Consider the following 20808-nt stretch of genomic DNA (forward strand, 5'->3'; position numbering starts at 1 on the left):
TTGCCCCTGTAACTCACTATGAAAGGCTTGGTTTGCAATAGGCAGATGATATGAAGAAATTTCCATTTGAAACTCTCACGGAAGAATACGTCACCCGGTCTACATTTTTCTCAGCGCTGGATTTTTCTTCCAAATTAAGCGAGTTACAAAAAAACATACTTATTTCTGAGAAATAATTGGTGACCAGGCTGAGCCCATCAATTCACTGCACGAGGGAACCCAATCACGAGTGGCTGAAGCCAGCTCGGAGCCTTGAGCCACCCATGTGTCGGGGTTTTAAGTGTGCAGTCATTGGAAACCTGGCTTTCTAAAAACCACCAAATCACTTGCTTGTCTCTAAACCACGAGCCCAAGCAAGTGCTGGGCTCAGTGTCCGACATTTATCATTCACCATGCGTCAGTCAGCCAAGTCCACATGGGGGCGCCATTTCACATCTGTTGACGCCATTTTACATTTTATGGAGTCTCAGTTGACTAAAAAAAACTAGCAGCCACTCATAACCCAATTGTCTTCGGCGTTAGGCCACGTGTTGGGCAAATTCTTGAGAGCCTTTGCCACGCTCTCCTGTGGGCATCACAACAAGGAGAAGCTTTCGCCACATCCCGAATATGCCCAGAGAAGTGCGTGGAGAAACCTTGTCAAATGCTCGACACGTCGCCTAACTCGGAATATTAACCTTCGGTTCATCAATAACTTTGTTCGCGGACTGAAGTGCACATGTACTGCATTAAGAAGAATTGTAACACCAACGTGCTTTTATTGCAAGCTTTAATTAAAATGTTGACACCCCAGTCATAAAAATGTAACGATACAAAAGGCATGTCCGACAACACGCACAAATCCACAGGTGGCCCCGATGATGCCCCATGCATTTGCCAAGACGCGCAAGACAGCCCTCAGTTATAGTTAGATAAAAGACGGGTACATTAGTGTAACGCATGGAGCCATTTCATATTGAGGTTACTGACCCAAACCTGATGCTACTGGCAGACTCCCTTAAACCAAAATATATTTCGTACTGGCGACCGCTAAAATGACACGTTAACACTTTGGCTGTGATTAAACGTGTCGCAACACTGCACGAAAATAAATCAACCCACATGACAATAAAAACAAGTTCAGCACTAAATGAATAAAGAATAAAACGACAAACGTGCACATCACTTTAAAACATACGCAGTCCAGCGAGGTCCCCGAAGGCCTGGCCATCATGAGCCGTGGCCACAGCAGAGTTATAATCCACAATGTCATCCCTTTTAGTAAATTGCACGTGTTCATCCTCTTGTGAGCTCCTTAGCACCTTGGATGTCCAGTCAGTCCTTAATGATTAAATCACCACCACGCAAGCTACCATAGGGATGAGGGGAGAGGTTTTGATGTTAACCACGAGGTAATGTAACAATACGACCATCTCGCGATTTGATTAATTGTTACGCTTCAAGGTCACGTTTTGATTCAAGAATCGATCCCTCTTTTGTCAAATTTTTGCAGTCTCTTTTGCCCAAATGAAACTGTCCCCCATGGTGGAATATCCAGCAATGGTTGAGGGTTAATTTTTTTTAAACGATGAGCTACCTCTTTATTTAATAAAAATACAACTTTATTTGACCCGATAACCTAAAACGGAAAGCCCAAATCAGGTTCAGATGTGAATTGACGATGTCGTGACCTGGAATTTAACCTATGTGGCTTATATGGATGTGACAATTTATCCCCCCCCCCCACACCTCGACAAATCGATTAATTCGGGTCAATATTACAACCGGTCTAGTCTTGTTTCTGTCAGTCTCGCTCGCTCCACAAGCCTCAATGTAACAGAGCATGTGATTCACATATATCGTTCATAATGTATTCTCACAGGTGCACAGATGATTGCAAGTATCGCGCGCGATTGTAACCGATAAAACGTGTCGTGCCCACTGGTGCTTGTAGCAGGAAAGACGCCGGAACCAAGGAGCACTCGATAATCTCCTTGCTGTTTTGAAGACCGGTTCTGAGCTAGTTCATTGGCCCACATGGAAACAGCTACATTTGAGAAGCACAATTCACAACGCTCGGCAAAGTGTCGAGGTCGTGACCTCATAGTCAGGTTAGCCAGTCTCCTCGTACAAACAACAGTGCAATGTCCAAGAGTTGTTTCATTGTTTGCACCCGTTTGTTTTCAATCCCTTTATCAAAAGTATATTTTTTTCTGTAATAGAGCACACTTAAAATAAACAAGTAACGTAAGTATGGCTCTCCGATAAGCTCTCTGGTTGAACCGGTTGTATATTCGGAACTGAAGAAGCTCGCAGCAAGTACAGCGAAACGTCGGACATCATTCTGCACAACCTCGAAAACAGAGCGGAGAGCAATATAACACCACAGCCGCAAAAATCTAAAAAGTAACACAAGTATTGACAGGAGGGGCTGGTCACCACGTTTTGAACGCGAGTTATTAAATCCACACTCTTACTTTTGCAATATGGTTTCGAAGAACATCCACGTTGCTCGAATGGCGAACACAGACGTGTCTTAAAATAACACCTCTCTTGAAACCCTTCCGGTCTAGATTCAATCCCTCGTTTTCAATCCCTCGTTTTCTAAACATTCCAACTGCCCTCCTGTACACATACCATACAATACACAAAGTTATATACAAAACATTCTATGCATGTTTGGTTATATTGGTACAGATATGTAACCTACCAATTACATACATGAGAATTAAGTGCTGTCCCAGTTTGCATGATGACAATGAGCTGGTTTAATGCGCCTCAGAAGCCAAGCAGGAGCCTGGGCATTGCTTAGATGATTGGCCACCAAGTATTGTGCACTGTGGCCAGTTGACGGCAGTGCAGAAAAATCCATTGTTTTGGACTCTCACTACATTCACCAACCAGTACGGTGAAGTATGGGTAAATAACCCTCACTGCCGACACGGTGTGGTGATGCCCTCATCCAGCAGCGTAGTGAAAAACGGCCTGGACTTGTACTCATCTAAAGCCGTACGCTCGCAGACTGTGGGGTGGCGACTTTGACACCACGACCAGTAAACAAAATGTTATCTTCGGTCTCTACGGCGCGAATCTGAACCGACCCGCGTCCATCTCTACAGCAGTGAACAAAGCTCGCTCGGCAAAAAGATGTCACAATAACGGTAAATAAATAACCAATGAGCGCAGCAGGCTCTGCTGCACTTCGCACAAAGACAAATAGCGGTCACAATAAAAATTGCACAAAGGTCGACGGTCCCTTTTTCACGATAATTAAAATTATTACGTCTATTTAATTAATGGGTTACTAATTTGTGCCGTTTGGATAGACCATGTCTTGATATGCCAACCATATTTACTTTCATTTCAGAAAAGCTATTGTACATTAGCAGCGGGGGGGGGGCGGATACCAATTGCATACCAAAATATCGCTTATTTTGTTCCAAAGCATGTTTTGTAAATATTGTAAATGGGTTCCTCCGACAACCCTTTGCCGCTACAAACCGACCCATACCCATATATACGTGTAAAAAAACCTGCGCACAAGCATTTATATTTAAAAGTACAAGCCCTCCCCGCCGAAACCTAAGCTCTGCTTGGCGAGCGTTCAACTGCAGAGACGCGCGACCCCCACTGGGTGGCAAGCGACGCTCACTGCCCACAAAAGTAACCGACACTCCCATCGCCCTGGGAAGCCGGGTGGAGAAGGCGGCCTTGGCGTTGTTTCCATTTTTTTAACAGCCCACTGCCCCCTTCCTTCCCCCCCACCCAGTTTTACGCCGATTGTGCTATCAGCATCATGTTATAACCCTACGTATCCAATGGGATTGCTCGCAGAGCAGTGCATCCCTCTACGTTACAGAACGGCTCACAGAAGCGGATATCGCAGAACAATCTTTGAGATCTCTTCAAGTGACCTCGTGTCCACATGGTGAAGGGCAACGCTTTCCCACCCGCTCTACATATGAGAGTAATGTTCATCTCACGCATAGTCAGACTGAGCTAAAACTTCACAAAAATAAGCGCAGAGCCAAATTTTGATGCCATTGCTTTAAAAAAAAGCCAGTCATAAGTGACTGGGCTGAGATCATCAACTCTCTATACTTGGAAGCCTGGGATAATCACAGGCGGGTGAAACCTGTATTCGAACCCAGCATCTCGGCAGCGCCAGCTCAGCGCTCTGACCACGAGGTTGTATTTCAAGGGGTGGCTTGGGGGGGGAGGGGGATGGGTGCGGAGGTGTCGTGAGCGATGACAGGCGGTGAGACTCCACGTCTCAAAAGTCCATGAGCAGGCTGAACTCGGCAAATTCCCGGCGGTAGCCGAAGGAGAAGGCTGCAAGCAGCAGCGCCCACAGCAGCGCCAGAGCGCTCGCCAGCGCGCTCCAGTACAGACTCCGCGGGTCTTTCATCGCTGTGCGAAAAAACGGGAGATGAGCGGGAAAAAAAGGTCAAGCTCAGGGTGGCGAGCGCCAAGACACACGCCGACCGCAAAATGATCGGCGGCGCACCGCGGCACAGGTTTTCCTCTGCGTCTAACAACCATGTTGGAGTCTGTGTTGCTCCTTTCAAGACTACGCCAAAAAGAAGGAACCCGGAAACGAAGTTGCATAAGTAAAGTTGCACTTGTGGCTATGTTCTCGGGTGGTACCGCGTGTCGTTGGGCATGATGTCCGACGTTTCGCTCCGCGTGCTGGATGGGAGCATCTTCAGGAACTGCATTGAGCAGCTCAAATTTAAGGAGAAAATTATTTGAAAAATGGGACCTTTTTGCCAGTATCAAAGTATTAAAAATAATATTAAGTTTTACCCATTCTGGCAATAAAACAGGTGTTAAGATTTCCAAACACCAAACATAAATATTTTAAAAAGGAATCAAGTTTGCATTAACCACACGTACTTATGGTGAACATGCATGCAAACAAACGTGCTCCGATACAACAAATGTGCCCTCTGAGAAATAATAAGTCGCTCAACTCGGTCCCTTGTAAACAAACTCCCAAACAAGTGGGGCGAACCGTCAAGACATCATGACGAAAAACAGGCGGGATCACCCGAGAACACATCGGAGAGTGATTACGTTTGTCACGCGACAGACAACTCTTCAAAAGCAGAAGCGTGTGAGAAGGCGCGGGAGCCAGTGCGGATGAGAGGTAAATGAATGGACCTCACAAGTAGATCTGTGATCTGATACCATCTAGAGGCTGCGCTAAAACGGGACCACGTTAATGCTTGCTTTCTGCCAGGGGGCCCCGAATGAAAATCTGTACGCTCCGTGGCCACACAACACCGACAAATCAAATGTCATGCTGTTAAAAGAAACACAAATCCATAAACATTATGTAAAAAAAAAGTCAGCAATTCCCAAAGATCCCCTTCACGAACTGAAAAATAAATAATATTTTCCCTTTGAATTGGAATGCCTGACACTGCCGACAGGCTATGAATAGGCAATGTGGCTCAGCTTGGGTTTCATGGCTAATGAGCTGTGTTACCACAAATATCACGACGGGCCCTGTCGGTGAGCTACTGCGTGGACGGTGCTAATTGTGGTCGGCTTTTCAATTAAACAATAAAAACACAAGTGCGCTTCGCGATTTAGTTTTCACCGACGAGCAACGTGCAAACGAAAGCCAAATAGTGTAAACAGCAAGGATGAGCGGAGGCACAGTGGTTAGCGTACTGCGCTATGTACCAGGTGACCTGAATTATATTCTAGAATCGGTCTTCGTCCTCCTCCAGGTAAACTCAGCCTCAAATGTTCACAATACTTGCCTAGCAGTCTATTAAAGGTTAGACACCTCGAATTAGCATGGTTGGCTACGTACGGAGTGAAAGAAGTTCAACATACATACATGGGGATCTTTGTCTTTGTGCATGAGAGTAGTGGCGGTGGTGCAGTAATTACCGCACTGCGTTATGAATCTGGTGATCTCTATTCAATTCCCGACAATGGCTAACACGAGTGGTGAGTGATGTTTGAACCAGTCGTGGGCACCCCACCATCACCAACCAGCATTGCCCTGCCTGGTGAAGTATGGTCAAACAGCCCCCATGAGTGTGTGCTTTATTCAGCAGTGGATTGGCAAAAGGGGCAGTGAATTACTTTGAATCAATAAAACAAAAAAACCACACTAACTCCAAAAGACATGATCAAACGAGCAGAGATTATTACAAACTCATCCATTGCTGTGCAGCATTATGGGTAAGAGCACAGATGAGCATATATCTGTTCTGTGTGTCAACATGAATAATGTTTCCGTCCATCAACCTGTTGGCTTTCTAGATCAATTATAATCCAGCTGTATTTGTGTAAGCACGGAAACTCTGGACAGATTGAAACCGTCCGGATCCCATCAGCAGCGTTAAATAAACGCTGCTGGATTGCCAGATGCTCGTGAACAGCAACATCTTGGAGCCCAGGTCCAACTCATTTTGTGAAGTTTGCGAGTCCAGTCCATAAGCTGGTGGTATAGAGTTGGTAAAGATTCACATCCCACCCAACTCACAACCCTCCGCCACCAAACATTTGCCAAATTGTCACGTCTTCGAGAATGAAGATATTATTTGTCTTGTTTGTACGGCCTCATTTGCAATGTGCACCTCATGTGTCCATGGATTAAATCTATCGGTGTGGAGTTTTGAGCGTAACGCTCTGGTATGCGTGGTGGGTTTTCCCCAGATCTCTTAGTTATTGAAAAAAAAAGTGGTCTCCGAATGCGATGTGGCTCGTGTGGTATAGACGGAACAGTGTGGAGAGGGCGGTGAGGTGGTGTGGACCGAATGGCATAGCCTTACTCTCTTGTCTGTGGCAGGCGAGGGCGAGCATCGTGATGCTGCCCGTCAGTGCGATGAGCGACGCCAGCACTCCGCTCGCCAGGAAGTAGCGGAGGCCCCGCAGCCAGCTGCGCCAGTAGTCCTGCAGGTACATGGCGTGGGTGACGAACACCCACAGCGCCAGCACGCCTGCAACAAACACAACAAGAGGCAGCGATTACCATGCTTAGATTGCGTGGAAAGTCGCGGCAGATCGTCAGGTAGTACCGATTAAGGTTAGCACGGCGCACGAATGAGGAGGTGGTGCAAACTAGAGCTGGGATAATCAATCGACTAAAAAATTTAGATCGGCTCCTTTTCGCATTCTATTACACAAGCCCATTTAAAACTGTTGGTTGCCCCGGTATACTGCCTTCCAAAGGCACGAAACCCCCGATATTTAATCCATGCCCAACGTGATGCGGCCGACTATGCGGGCGATGTCATCAACCCCCCACCTCCGTCGAACGGAAGACGTGAGAACAAACGCGAGGTTTTTTTATTTTCTCCCCAACTATGTTTGTCTCACCCAATGCGTCGTGTACTCGAATCGATAAACAGTCATCAATTCCTTGAAATATTTGGATAGCCCAGCTCTTGATCGGCAGCGTCCGTCAAACGCTTGTTGCTCAAGGCCAACGGGGCCAAGAGCGTGGGCATGAAGCAACTGGGAAGCCTGTGTTTGCCACCGCCGGTCTGCCAATAGGGAGGACGCTGCCAATGGCGTAACCGTTGCCACATGAGACCCGCAACGCAGGTGCCGCCAGTTCCATATCACGGCCGCTGCAGTTGAAACAACGTTCCAAGTTTCTTAATGCCACCCCACCCCCCGCCACGTCTGTCGGCCCAGCAGATAGGCAGATCGCTTAGGGTGCGGAAACGTGCGAGTACTCAGACCCCTTTCCACGTGGAAGAGTAGGCCAAATACCTTCGAGAGCGGCCCTTTCTAAAGCTCCATCTAATATGAGAAGCTTACAGCAGCAGTGGCATGAGCAAGCAATTGCAGGGCTGCACCTTTACCCTTTTACGGTGGCGTGGGATGCAGACTGATACACCTGCATGCCAGCAAATCCACGGAGGACTGCGGTGAGGCAGGGTGGGTGGGTGCGAGGTGTGTGTGGGGTGGAGAATGGTGGCACAGTGGTTCGCGCACTGTACTATGAACCCAGACATCTGAATTCAATTCCCGGCGATGGCTGATTATATATAATCAGTGGCGATTATCCAAACCGGTCCTGGGAGCTCCCCTCGTTCGACTCGGCCTTAAATGAGTACTTTGTGCAGTGTGCAAACATCGGAAACTGAGGAGACAAAGGCGGGCGCTGCCAGGCGTGGTGCTGGCCACACCACCACCTCGTGCTGGCTTTGAAACGTGCTTGCTAACAGCACTTGTCCTCAACAGTCTCGTGCAGGCTACACGGGGGAACTTTGTCTTTGTGTGTATATGTGTGTGTATGTGACCTCACAACAGTGGGGAGCGGTAGTGTAGCGGTTAGCGCGCTGCGCTATGAACCTGGCGACCCGGGTTCGATTCCCGCTCACGGCCAACACCAGTGACGATTATCTGAACCGGTCCTGGGCCTCCCCTAGGTCGACTCAGCCTCAAATGAGTACCTGGTGCGATGTGTAAACATCGCCACTGGGGAGACAAAGGCGGTCGGGCGTGGTGCTGGCCACCCACCCCTTCATGTGCCGTTCCGGCCTTCATAGGTGCTCGCTAACAGCACTTGCCCCTACAGTCTGTTAAGGCTACACGGGGGACCTTTGTGTGTGACCTCACAACAGCAAGCAGAGGCACGCCGGTCAACCGGCTAGCGCCTGCCCGCCCGCGGCAGTTAGCCAGAGTGTGGACACTTAACATTTGCGGCCAACTCGTTTGTTTTAAATTTTAAAACACCTTACACACATATATATACACATTACGAGGATATTTTCATCTCCAAAGAAAAAGTTCCCCCGTATCGCCTTTTAATCAGACTATTGGGTAAAGTGCTGTTAGCGAGCACCTGTGAAGGCCGGCGTGGTGCACGAATGGGGTTGGGTGGCCAGCACCACTCCTGGCAACCTTTACCGATGTCACCCCAGTGCTGCTGATTGGGCCATTGCACCAGGTACTTAATTCAGGCTGAGCCGACCTAGGAAAGGCCGTGGCTGGAAATCGAACGCAGGTCGAACACAGGTCGCTGGGTTCGTGGCACAGCGCACGAACCAATGCGCAACCGCTCCCCACTCACGCACGAGGCATAACATCTCCTTAGTGGCCCACACAGTGGGCCACATCACACATCCACATGTCAGCATGCCAGCCTTAAGAAGTGCTCGCAAGCAGCACTTTCCTCAACAGTCCGTGAAAACCATGCGGCCACGGCTCCACCCATGCACACACTAGTCACGTACAAAGACAAAGATCCCCCGTATAGCCTTACTAGACTGTTGGGGCAAGTGCTGTTAGCGAGCAACCTATGAAGGCCGGCACGGCACACGAGGACGTGGGTGGCCAGCACCACGCCCGGTCGCCTATGTCTCCCCAGTGGAGATGTTTACACACTGCACCACGTTACTCATTTGAGGCTGAGTCGACCGAGGGGATGCCATGAACCGGTGCGGATAATCGTCACTGGGTGTTGGCCGTGAGCGGGAATCGAATTCGGGTCTCTGGGTTCGTAGCGTAAGAGCTCTAACCACTACACTACCGCTCCCCACACCAGACACACGTGCACACACGCGCACACACGCACACACACGCACTCTCACATACCAGCACGTGAGCACATTCACAAACGCCACGGTCGGGCCAGAGGCGCGCGCGCACACACAGGGAAATTACGGTAGGACAGCGGAATGTTTTGAAAGTGAACCGGGGCAGGATTTACTCGGGGTTGGAAAGGGGGTGGGGGGGAAAAGACGGAAAAACATTTAAACCGACGTCTCCATGCCAACAAGCCCCCGCCTCCACACCTCCCTTCCCCAAAAGGCCCCCCCCTCGCCCCCTCCCCATCATCTCAGTTCCCTCCCACCCCACCATCCATTTCCCCAGGGTCTACTCTGTGAGCTGCTGGTCCGTCAAGAACTAAATTTGGTGCAGAGGGTGAGGGAGAGTAGTTCCTCTGGCGCTCGAACTGGGTTACTATTTAGATTATGTTGCTGCTAGAAATTTCCACGTGATCAGCCACTTTGTTGAGCTAACATGTGGCCAGGTTGCTTCTGAAAAATAAGTTCATAGCTCAGTGAAAAAAAAGTTACGTTTTTAAAAATATTTTGTATAAGTGTTTTGTTTACATATTCTTGGTTCTTTCGGTAAAGTCACGTAGAAGGGAAATAATAAAATAATATAAATATAAAACAATAAAAATTCTCACGACGTTTCTTATTATTTCCCTTCTACGTGACTTTACCGAAAGAACCAAGAATATGAATCCCTGCAGTCACGAAAGCTTTAAATCAAAATTTGATTTGTTTACCTTTCCTATACTATGCACTCCTATCGTGTTTTTGTATTGTTTGTTATTACAACGTTCTGACCCCGTGCCCCTACTGAACATCTGTGAAAAAGAGATTTATAGCTCATCAGATTCCTCCTGCAGTATAAATAAATATTCTGATGCTAATTCTGGGTTCACTTGCCCAGCTCAAGACTCTGCAAAGCCCAACCATAGTCACCATCATCCTGCTCATGACTTCACCAAATCGGTAATCGCGTTTATAACTCCGAAAACAATAAGTAATATTTAAAATAACTTTTTTTTAAACACGCTTTAATGAAATGTACCGTACGAGTAATGGCAGAACTCTACGACTCCAGGAAGTGGCCCCGAAGCTTGCCATAACGTAAGGGACCGTGGTCATTTACAGGCAACCTCAGTTGAGCGTGGACAATTAGACCCAAGCCGAAACATAACATATAAAAAATGTTTAAAAATATTTTTTTATTATTATATAATATAGTATTGTCATCAGTATGACATACGTATACCAAGTTTGCAGTCGATACCACATTGGGAAGTGGGTTAAAATTGAGTTACAAGATTTGAGGATACAACAACGACAGGAAGAGCGAGTTAAAAAAAAAGCGTGTAACAAAAGGAGACTTTCAAGGACGGGCATTGGTGCCGAACGTCGCCGTGAACTTCAACACAAGAAATGTGTCGATTTAAAGCTTTCGTGACTGCAGGGATTCATCTTCTTGGTTCTTTCGGTAAAGTCACGTAGAAGGGAAGTAATAAAATAATAAAAATAAAACATTAAAATAATTCTCACGACGTTTCGGCCACAACGCAAGCAGCCGTCCTGGTTTTCACCTGAGGACGGCTGCTTACGTTGTGGCTGAAACGTCGTGAGAATTATATTATTATTTTTATTATTTTATTACTTCCCTTCTACGTGACTTTACTGAAAGAACCAAGACGACAAGAAATGTCCTTTTACAAAATACGAGTTGCAAGTTTGCGACTACTTCACCGCCAGCCTGAAGTATGGTCAAGTAACCCTAAATGCCTGCGCGGAGGGGCATTCAGCCAGCAGTGGATTAACAAACGGGTTGTACAAAGCGATCAGCTCATAATTGGAGGTCACGGGGTCAAATCCTGGTTGGGAGTTGACTCCGCCCAGCATCCCTCTGGGTGCCACCGTGGCAAGATGTTAACGCGTCTGGTATGTAGGAGGTCGTGGGTTCGATCCCGACCTTGACGCCTGCTGTACATTTGTAGTTTGCGTGTCTGTCTCTCTGTGGTCACGTGGATTTTTTTCTAGGGGGTCCTCCGGTTTTCCCCTCCACATTTAGAAACGTGCCTTTATATTATTTGGCTGCTGTCAATTTCCACACGATAAGCCACTTCGTTGAGCTATCTTATGTGGCCAGGTGCTCTTCTGAAAAAGGGCTATATAGCTCAGAGGGCATTACCTGCTAGAATTAAAATAGTTTAATAAGTACTACTTTGTGGGATAGTCAACAGTGGTTGGTTGTCCTATGGATAGACTCACTCCCACCATAGGTATGTGGAATTTCCACCACTTGCTTTGCAGGGCTGTAAACGGGAGATAGGCACCAATGCTTCAATGCTCATTTGAGGAGGAAATCACCCTGACCTTGTTTTTGATAGAACAGTACACAGAACTGAACTTTTGTTCTTTTTTATTTATTACTTACATTACGCTTGTTTACCCAAGTTTTTTTTTGTGGTAGGTCACATGTTGCTACAAGCCATCCCTATTGGGTAATTTGCAGCTCATCTTTAAGCGCTGGGGTATAAACGGCCAATGCCCGTTACACCGATCGTACGAGCCAATAGGTAAACCATCGGGCAGTGTTGTCACTATCACCACGCTACTATTGGTGAATCGGAAATCGTTAATCATCTCGCTTATGACTTGAGACTCCAAAGTTGCACCAAGATGAAAATCCACCAACTTAAGCGCTGCACCTTGACCTCGCGTTTTGTTTCGGCAAAAAAAACATATCACGTCTCTACTCTTTGGTTCTTTCAGTAAAGTCACGTAGGTATAAAACAAAATAAAGTGGGCCCACTTCAGCAATTGTTTCTTGCTGTGGTTGTCCCACGTGATGACGGACGCTTGTGTTGCGCCCGAAACGTCGTGATTTAATTTATTCTATTTTACACCTACGTGACTTTACCGAAAGAACCAAACTTCAAATCTAGATTCGATCACGTCTCCATCAGCAAACAATGGGGGCAAAATACCAAGGTTTTGGTCGTATGGCAACAAGGCCATCTGGAACGGTATGCTGTTTGTGGGGGGTGAAGCTGTGACACAGTGATTGGTGCACTGCGCTTCAAACCCGGTGAGCTGAGGTTTTCTTTTCAGCCACGGCTAACATCAGTGCCAAGTCTCAACCCCCACCCCCCTCCTTCCCTTCATTCACCAACAGGTAAGGACCGGCGTGGTGAAGTATGGTCGAACAACATAACCAAAAAGGCACTGGTGAAGGCCTTCATCCAACCAAGTGTATTGACAAAGGGGTGAACATGAATTGATTATGAATGATACTAATGTCAAACACAAAGGAATGGTCGCCATTATCTTCCATGTTTGTCATATTTTGTTGGGGAGGCCTCCATCCAGCAATGGATTGACCACGTGCTGCTGTAAATTATTTCTTAATAAAGCGGCACGTGAAGGTGAACATGGACGCCAGAACGCTTCCGAAAATGTGTTGCGGAACTAAAAAAAAATTGTTTAGAGTCACGAGTGACGTCAGCCTTATTTTGACAGCTCATTTTTAACCGGTGCACTTATCGCGAACTCTAACGAGACAAACGCGTCGGTGTAATCTGTTGCTGGGCTAAAAGTGAGAACCGGAGCTCGCATTTAACTTAGCAGAGGCGTGTTCGGTCATGCCCGATGCTTGAACTTCTGAATACCAAGTTCTAAAACAATCAGCTTCATCATCAGCTCACTGTCTATCCGCTGCTGGATGAAGGGCTCCCCACGCCCATCGCCGTCTGTCACGGTGCCACGATCCATCTCACTTCTGCGCGTGAAAATTATCTCATCAACTGCCATTCCGTCACCAGCCTCGTCCATGCGCGATTATCCTTTATACTCGCGGCCTAATCAATGGGTGACGTGGCCCCAGTGGAAGGGCGTTTGGCGCTTGCTGGAGAGGTTCGCAGTTCGAATCCAGCGGCCGCCCTGGTTATTACTGCGGTCGTGTAGTAACCAGAGTAACACTACTGCTTCACAGTGGAAGACCCCCTGATGTGAAAGACGTTAAAGACCCTGATGTCATTCGCAAGAGTAGGCCATTGCTTGCCTGCGTAAGGGTCCTAATTTGACCAAATGATCCACAAAATATTCAATTGGAATCATAAATATCAATAAATCGCCCCCCACTGGTAGACTCATGGCCCAGTGATCGATAACGCGACAGACTATACCGGTCCGTCGAGTTATCAACCGATTAAACAAAATAAACTTGAAATTGGAACCATTGTCTCCTGCCCAAGCCCACTTACTTTCCTTAATCGTCAATGTGTTTCTAATTTGTGTCTAATCTGTTCCCCGATCCACGTGTTCCTCTTTGTATCTCGGTTTCATTTCAAGCACGTATCCATTTATGCTACTTTGTGCACTCATCGGGGTTTTTTTTATTTTCTACATCAATGTCCGTGTTCCTGATTAATTTGTCATATGCAATGATTGAAAGCTTTCCTCTTCCGTCATACTAATATTGTTGCTTTTCATCATGAACATTCAGCGCTCTCTCACCTGCCCTGCCACTAGGGGCGATGTTCACTGTGCGACAGTCGAACCGATATTTTTAATCCTCAGAGAAAGAATTGAGCCAAATGTTGCGTAGAACCAAAAAGACGTATATGATGGTTCATTTTGTGCAGTCATTGGCAACTGGGCTGAGACCATCAGTTGACTATACTTGAAAAGTGTAATTACAAGCGGCTGCCTGGATTCCAATCCAGGACCTTAAGGGTGTCAGCTCGGCGCTCTGTGACAACCAAAGCAAACCAGCCACCTCAAATAAGTTTTTTTTTAAGACCTTTATTTAAGACAAGGTGACGGCCTAGTGTTAAAGGGACAAATGCACTACTTGTAAACGTACACCGTGGAGTAACCACAGCTTCCACTGCTGGGTAAAGCTCTTACATTATAAGGACAACAATTCCAATTTAAATAGCATCTCAATGCGACCGCATCTCAATGCGACCGCATCTCAATGCGACCGCATCTCAATGCGACCGCATCTCAATGCGACCGCATCTCAATGCGACCGCATCTCAATGCGACCGCATCTCAATGCGACCGCATCTCAATGCGACCGCATCTCAATGCGACCGCATCTCAATGCGACCGCATCTCAATGCGACCGCATCTCAATGGGCTTCACGCAAGTGGGGAGCAACGTGTGGAAGAGGGTGAAATGGGAAGGGGGGGGGCTGGTGATGGCAGGGACACGCGGGAGAGGAGAGGGAGAGCGACACAGCGCATGGCCCAGGACCAGACAGCGAGGCCAAGCACATTGGGGACGAACCAATCGCGGGACCCAACGAGCCCCAGGGGCAGCCCAATATGTTAACTACCTCGCCTGGTATACAGGAGGTCGTGGGTTCAATCCTGACCCTGACTCTTGTATATTTGGAGTTTGCGTATCTCTCTCTCCGTGGTCGCGTGGATTTTTCTCCGGGTCTTCCAGTTTTTCCCTCCACATGTAGAATCGTGCGTTTAACGTATTTGGCTGCTATACATTTCCACATGATAAGCCACTTTGTTGAGCTATCATTTGTGATAGACAAATGATCATTTGTGATAGACAAATGATAGCTGGTGCTACTACTGCTAACTAGTAGCCCCAGCGAGTCACAGGGAAAGCCAGAAAGCAGAGGTCCAAGCGACAACGCAGCCAAAAACAACTTTTGACAAAATATTTTAGTGGGCTGCAAAGGAGGCAGCGACTGACAAACATCCTCGGCGTTGAGTGGCAGGTGGGGAGAATCGAAAGGGAAAGGACGTGGAACTTGCTCGCCCACAGGATGCATGGGAAAGTGGACACCGCACATATGGGCACCGATTGGGCCCCCTGTTAAATGTGGTCGGAACCTACAACCGCCCCGCACCCCAACACTGGCCGTGTGGGATAGCGTGCCACGTGACACCTGTTAACCACTGATGATTTAATTTTTTTCTTTGCAGTCTTGGTTCATTCAGAAGTCAATCCACTGCTGGATGAAGGCCTCCCCCCATGCAATGTACGCAATACTGGCCGATTAAGTTTTTCACCATGCTGGCCAGTTTGTAGCTTGAAGGTGTGGTCTAAGGCCAGGACAAGTGAAGATATCGCTCACCACTGATGCTAGCCATGGCTGGGAATGAAACTCGGCTCACCCGGTATCTGTACAGCCACAACCCTACCCCTAAGTACCATCACCGAAATACATTCAAGCGGGAACAATTACACATGCGATACAATTACAGTGAATAGTGGAAACGCAGGACATAATGTAGGATACATATTATTGGTTCTTTCGGTAAAGTCACGTAGAAGGGAAATAATTAAATAATAATCTATTACAAAAGCTTTAAATCGAAATATAATGTAGGATGTTGTCGAAACTGGTTTTCGTCATACATAAAGGACATTCTTCACTTTCTGTTTCCACCTCGTATCGCCACAGTATGGCTGTGGTTTCTCTCACTTCATGAAACGACAAAAAGAGGCTTTAACTTCCGTTCCCACGCAGCCGCTACCGATTATAAGCACAGCCCTGTCTTCCTCACGCGCTCACTCTGCCTTTCCATCAGTTCCACCCGGCCAAAAATCTCCTCTGTACAAGTGGGTTGGCGTTGTGCTGAGAAACCAGCGACCAGAGTTCGATTCCCGACCACGACTCACATCAGTGGTGAGTGATATCGGAACAGGGTCATAGGATCATGCCATTCTCTCCCCCCGCAACCCCTTTTCACCAACCCACACCGACTAGCATGAAGTGTGGTAAAAAGCCCATGACTGACATCCATTGGTGATTTGGGAATGGCCGGAATTTCTTATTTAGTTGATGAGAGCTCATGAATGATTTAACCGTTCGCACAAGGTCAAGTATACGCAGCTCGGAAGTCATCCGTGACAATCAATCCCGAAATTGGACAATTGTGGTCAGGATGTCTGTGACATCAGCATTGGAATTTCGTGTTTTAAGAGATTTGAAGACTCCCATTTTAAAATTAAACACCACATTGGATGGAGTCGAGTGACTGTGTGTGTGTACGTGTTTCTATCTCACAACAACGAGCGGAGCGCCGGGTACAGTAGGGGGCACAGGCGGTGCATCAGCCAGTCATCTCGGTCATCTCAGTCAGTCGACCTGTGGCACCTGGGTCTGCCCCGTGACCTCCTGCCAGCGGGCATTCGACACTTCACGTGGTCTCAAGGTGCACATGGCCTGGCACAAGCGTCGTGGTGACGTCACCGCCACTTAGTGGCGAATGGCAGTTGTTGTTGTTGTTTCAATCACACAAAGTAAACCCTGGTTGTTCCGTGTCAATGTGCCAAATTTCACCAAATACACTTGGCTCATAAATTTACAGCATCAGGACAAACATTTAAAAAAACCTAGGGTCTGCAAATTCGGTGACAAGCTGGCCTGTTCAACGAGCTGTAACGCAGCTCAATCGAGAAGGCCTGCGGGCTGGGTTTCTATTTCCACATGCGGGCCCTCTCTGTCCGGCACTCAATAAATCAAATTGCTTATTTATAACCAAGTGAGAGTCTATTGACAAAACTATTGTTTCACACGGAGGGATCTGGTGAAGGCAACATGACTCAACGTGGTCGCACAAACACAGCTGACCAGATGTAGCAGAGATAAAGGAACTGTAACCAGGTGGGAGCCCATTGGCATGACATTTAATCTTTTGAAGTGAGACCTGGGTTTAATGCCTTAAAACGCCACTTTTAGGAATGCACCAGATAATTTCAGAATTATATAAAGAGCATGTGAATTGACAAAAAATGGTCACATTTGTTTTGTTTTCGTCATCTGTTGTATTTCAGGACTTGTCCCGTTCAACCGAGTCCATAACTCAACTGCATAACAGTTGGGTGGCGGTCGTACTTGAAAAACAGTGTGATAAAAGTCTGAAAAGTATACTGTACACACTGATGTCTCCATCACCGTGTGACTATTGATGTTCTGTACTAAGAGATGTCCTGTCACTCCACTTACTATAACGAGATACACACCCACAAAAAAAAAACCTGCCAAACAAAATCTACTTTCAGGAAAGAGCATTTGTTTATTAAGAGGGCATGACCTGACATGGAGACTGGACAAAAACACAGTGATCCATCACTCCATCCTCTTATCGTCACCAAACTTTGACTCTCTGGACAACGGAGGTGTTGTGGATTAATTATCAAGGTTGTTTGTATGACTCCGCAAGTCTCTATAATCGGCTGTGTAAACACAGCCATCGCGATCCCTCACATTAAATGACAGTGGGAACAGGTCATCTTTCCTGCCCTAATTCTAATCTTGTCCCTGAACCCTGCCACATCTGGCAATAAATCGCAGCACTGGTCACAGAGAGGCTGTCCAGCCGACCACTTGTTGTTATTGTTGTTGTTATTGTTGTTGTTATTGTTGTTGTTATTGTTGTTGTTATTGTTGTTATTGTTGTTGTTGTTATTGTTGTTATTGTTGTTTCCTGCACTGTCCTTTGCTGCCCGGACCTGATCATCATGTCCCTATCCCTCCCCTGCGCAGCCTCCAAACATGTCTGTGCTGTACATCTTACGATCCTTGCCGCCTCCCTGTCAATCATCCCCTGAGCACAACTGCATACACATCAACCCCCTATCAGTGCCTACCAATTCAGACCTTATTCGTGACCCCGTGCCCCTAAAACATCTCAACGTTCATCCTACAAGATGCCATCATAAGGGAGAAACAAACAAAGACAAACATTATGTTACTAAACAAAAACTGTTTCATATATTAATTTTGGTAATTGGTGTCCATGATGCTAATTAGCATGCTACTACTGTCTGTGATCGTGCATGCTGCTGCTTGCTTGATATGTGGATTCACAACACTCACATACCTGTCAACCCCTGACCAGTGCCCTACCTTGTTACAAACCAATTCAGACCTTTTGGGTCATCCCGTGCCCCGATAAATCTCAACGTTCATCCCACAAAGTGCCATCACGAGGGAGAAATAGAAATACAAAAATTTACCCGTATTGTGAAACGTCTGGACCTGAACATGCAATTTCCCTGTACAAGAACACGAGGTACCCGTATGGGGTTGGCAGGAATGCAAATTGAATGCCCTTCACAACCATAACGCGCCACGTACGTACAGTACGTGGGACTTCTTTCGCACCGTACGTAGCCAAACAGAGGTGTGGGAAAAGGCAACAAACTAAACACAAAAAATAGTTCTGGGCTAGGCGGTGGGCAGCAGTGCAGCAAATCCATTGTACTGCACTTCTAGGCTCCCACACCTTTACCAGCCGGCACTGATCATCGTGGTGGTGAAGTTAATTATGGATCAACACAACCACCACTCCATCCCCACACGTCATAGACATGTCACCTTGCCCACAGCCCTGTCAGTAAACCACAGCACTGCCCAGAGAGAGGGTGCCCAGGCCGACCACCCCACACCTCCAATTAGCACGGTTGTTTAACGTACGGTGCGAAAGAAGTTCAACCAACAACACAAACAAACACAAACACGTTACAACCAAATTTTGATTTAAAGCTTTCGTGACTGCAGGGATTCATATTCTTGGTTCTTTCGGTAAAGTCACGTAAAAGGGAAATAATAAAATAAATATAAAATAAAAATTCTCACGACGTTTCGACTGCAACACAATTTCCTTGCTGTGGATTTCACACCTGATGATGATTGCTTGTGTTGCAGTCGAAACGTCATGAGAATGTTTATTCTTTTATATTATTTTATTATTTCCCTTCTACGTGACTTTACCGAAAGAACCAAGAATACGTAACAACCACTGCCTGTAAACCTGTAATCCCCTCCGGACCCCCCCTTGCCTAGATCCCCCGCCGACCACCCCACGTCCATCAGGGCACGAATCCAGGCTCTGACCCTTGGCCCTCTCTCTACCCACAGGCCCTTCGTCCCCGCCGCCGTCGCCCGCGTGTCTCTCACCAGAGAGGCCGCCCAACGTGGCCGTCCAGATCTGCTCGTACACGAAGATCCACACGCAGAAGACGGCGACGCCGAAGAGGAATCCCAGCACGGCCATCGCCAAGCGCAGCCGAAGCGCCGTTCGCCCGACCGCCATGGCCTCCTCCCTCCTCGGTCACCACCAGCACCGCCAAAAGGACAAAAATCCCTCACAGCTCCCTCCCTCCCTGCCTGCTCCGTGTAGCCTTGACAGACTGCCGGCACGGCCAGCAAGCAAGCACGCACGCACGCCCGGCCGCCTTTGTCTCCCCCAGTGGCGATGTTTTTAACCAACTACCGCGGCCCCGAGGCAACTCGTTTGAGGAGCCGAGGCGACCTCAGGCGAGGGGAGGCCCCCAGGAACTCGTCACCGGTTGTCGGCGTGGCCGTGAGCGGGAAGAGAACTCGGGTTCGCCGGGCTGCTCAGGAACCGCCACCAACAACTACAACCACCACCAACCACCAACCTCGATCACCAACAGCCTCTCTGATCGCCACCGCCTTCCACTCACCGTTGGCGCCTGAGCGCGAGTCGGCAGAGCGCCATCTTACGTGGGGCTCTCAACTCTCTCGTCCCCCCCCCCCACCACCGTGCCCCCCCCCACCACCGTGCCCCCCCCCCACCACCGTGCCCCCCCCCACCACCGTGCCCCCCCCCCCCACCACCGTGCCCCCCCCCCCACCACCCCGCCCCACCACCCCCCCCCACCACTACCCCCCCACCCACCACCACCGTCGCTCCCCAACGTCGCTTGATTATTGTGGGGGGCAGCTCCAACTGCCCCCCACCACCACCAATGTCTGGTGTAAACGATCTGGATGTCAACATTGCCCACCAAGTAATCATGATCACAACAACAACAAAATGCTGATGAGACCCACAAGGTCAAAACAAGTGCAGAGGTTTGAATCGCGTAAACATATATTCTGCCGGATACTTTTAAGTGTGGAAAGCCATGTAAGCTGATACGCTTAAGACATGAATTTATGAACAAACTCAACACATTGGTCAATAAAAACCGCGTGCTCTGAAAAGTTACAAAAACTCAATGTTTATAATAGGCGACGTTTCGGGCAATGACCCTGCTTCATAGCACACAGAGATGCCAGGGAGTGGATGATAAGAGTTGGGGCCTTCCTGAGAATTTACTTTTTAAACTTTGTTTTCCTGATTACCAATTGTTAATTGACATGTGAAGTTACATTTAAGTAATCAAAACTCATGACTGAATAATCCACGCATTTACACGAAAAGTAAAATTATAAAATGTACGAAACGCAGTCATCAATAGCGTAATTGTGAAGAATATAACACCAAGAGATAATTATACAACAGCTTTCTCCACGTT

The 20808-nt window shown here is 47.7% G+C and overlaps 1 protein-coding gene across 1 annotated transcript; it reads right to left on the minus strand.

Annotated features, from left to right (window-relative positions):
• Nucleotides 1-755: 755 nt before the first annotated feature.
• LOC144938237 (heme transporter hrg1-A-like) lies at nt 756-19965 on the minus strand. The gene is made up of 3 exons (XM_078866071.1): nt 19442-19965; nt 6774-6941; nt 756-4389 (listed from the first exon to the last, which is right to left on the minus strand). The coding sequence occupies exons 1-3, from the start codon at nt 19575-19577 to the stop codon at nt 4253-4255; spliced, it is 441 nt and encodes a 146-aa protein (XP_078722197.1). The 5' UTR covers nt 19578-19965; the 3' UTR covers nt 756-4252.
• Between the last annotated feature and the right edge of the window lie 843 nt (nt 19966-20808).

This window comes from Lampetra fluviatilis, chromosome 21, assembly GCF_964198595.1.
Source record: "Lampetra fluviatilis chromosome 21, kcLamFluv1.1, whole genome shotgun sequence".
In the NCBI taxonomy this organism is placed as follows: Eukaryota; Metazoa; Chordata; class Hyperoartia; order Petromyzontiformes; family Petromyzontidae; genus Lampetra; species Lampetra fluviatilis.

Excerpts from the sequence above, each read along its gene's own strand:
- LOC144938237 (XM_078866071.1), bottom strand. The coding sequence starts at position 19,577 with ATGGCGGTCGGGCGAACGGCGCTTCGGCTGCGCTTGGCGATGGCCGTG. Across the intron at positions 6,942-19,441 it reads CACGTTGGGCGGCCTCTCTG|GCGTGCTGGCGCTGTGGGTG; the intron begins GTGAGAGACACG and ends TGTTTGTTGCAG. Across the intron at positions 4,390-6,773 it reads CGCCTGCCACAGACAAGAGA|CGATGAAAGACCCGCGGAGT; the intron begins GTAAGGCTATGC and ends TTTTTCGCACAG.